Here is a 1,203-nt window from a genome sequence, read left to right on the forward strand (position 1 = left end):
CAGTGATTAATAACCCTTTAAAACTGTACCGGATCGAAATTATAATCTTGGATGTAAATGATAATTCCCCATCATTTCTCAGCACGTCACAGATAATTAATATAACGGAGAATACAGCAGCAGGGGCAAGATTCCCTTTGCAACGAGCTCACGATGCAGACGTCGGAAAAAATACTGTAAATAGCTACAAGCTGAGTCAAAATGAACACTTCTCTCTCGTCACACATAAAGGAGAGAGTGTAACTGTAGAATTACAGCTTCAGAAAGTTTTAGACCGAGAAAAACAGTCTGTGATCCGACTCACACTGACTGCTATTGATGGAGGAACTCCTGCTAAATCTGGCACTATGGTGATTATGATCAATGTGTTAGACATTAATGATAACGCTCCTGTATTCAGTCAAACATTGTATAAAGCCAGTGTGTATGAGAACGCCAAGATCGGAACATCAATAGTAACGCTAAATGCTACGGATTTAGATACAGGCCCAAATGGACAGATATTTTACTCCTTCAGTAGAATAGACCGTGTGACCGAAACGGATCTGTTTGCTATAGATGAAAAAACTGGAACTGTAACAAATAAAAAGAATATCGACTTTGAAGAAAATAATGCTTTTGAGATTCGCGTACAAGCCAGTGATGGAGCTGTTTTCCCTATGACCTCACATGCCAAACTACTGATTGAAGTTTTAGACGTCAATGACAATACTCCTGAAATTTCAGTCACATCACTGTTAAATAGCGTAAAAGAGGATGCGTCCATCGGCACCGCCATTGCACTAGTTTCAGTGCTTGATAAAGACGGAAGTAAAAATGCGATGCTGAACTGTAAAGTCTCCAACAATGTTCCTTTTAAACTGGAGTTAAGTTATAAGAATTACTACTCGTTGGTGGTGGACGGTCCTCTGGACAGAGAGAGCTCAGCTCAATACGACATCAGCATCACTGCTACTGATGAGGGCAGCCCACCTCTCTCCAGCACGAGCGTCATTAATGTCCACGTCTCAGATGTGAATGATAACAAACCTTTATTCAAAGAAAACATAATCAACGTCTATGTGAAAGAAAACAGTCCAGTAGGAGCAGTTTTAAAAACTGTTTCAGCAATTGATGCTGACGTCGATCAGAATGGTCAGGTGAGTTATTCAGTTTTACAAAGTAACAGCAACTCACTGCCGTTATCTTCAATGGTGAACATCA

At 40.1% G+C, this 1,203-nt stretch overlaps 1 protein-coding gene across 1 annotated transcript; it reads left to right on the top strand.

The window, feature by feature from the left end:
- Positions 1-8: 8 nt before the first annotated feature.
- Positions 9-1,199, top strand: LOC126387023 (protocadherin gamma-C3-like; the record flags this gene model as incomplete). The annotated part of the gene is made up of 1 exon (XM_050039585.1): positions 9-1,199. A coding segment is annotated over one exon (1,191 nt), but the record flags the coding sequence as incomplete, so codon positions are not given.
- Between the last annotated feature and the right edge of the window lie 4 nt (positions 1,200-1,203).

Source organism: Epinephelus moara, unplaced genomic scaffold, assembly GCF_006386435.1.
Source record: "Epinephelus moara isolate mb unplaced genomic scaffold, YSFRI_EMoa_1.0 scaffold1539, whole genome shotgun sequence".
In the NCBI taxonomy this organism is placed as follows: domain Eukaryota; kingdom Metazoa; phylum Chordata; class Actinopteri; order Perciformes; family Serranidae; genus Epinephelus; species Epinephelus moara.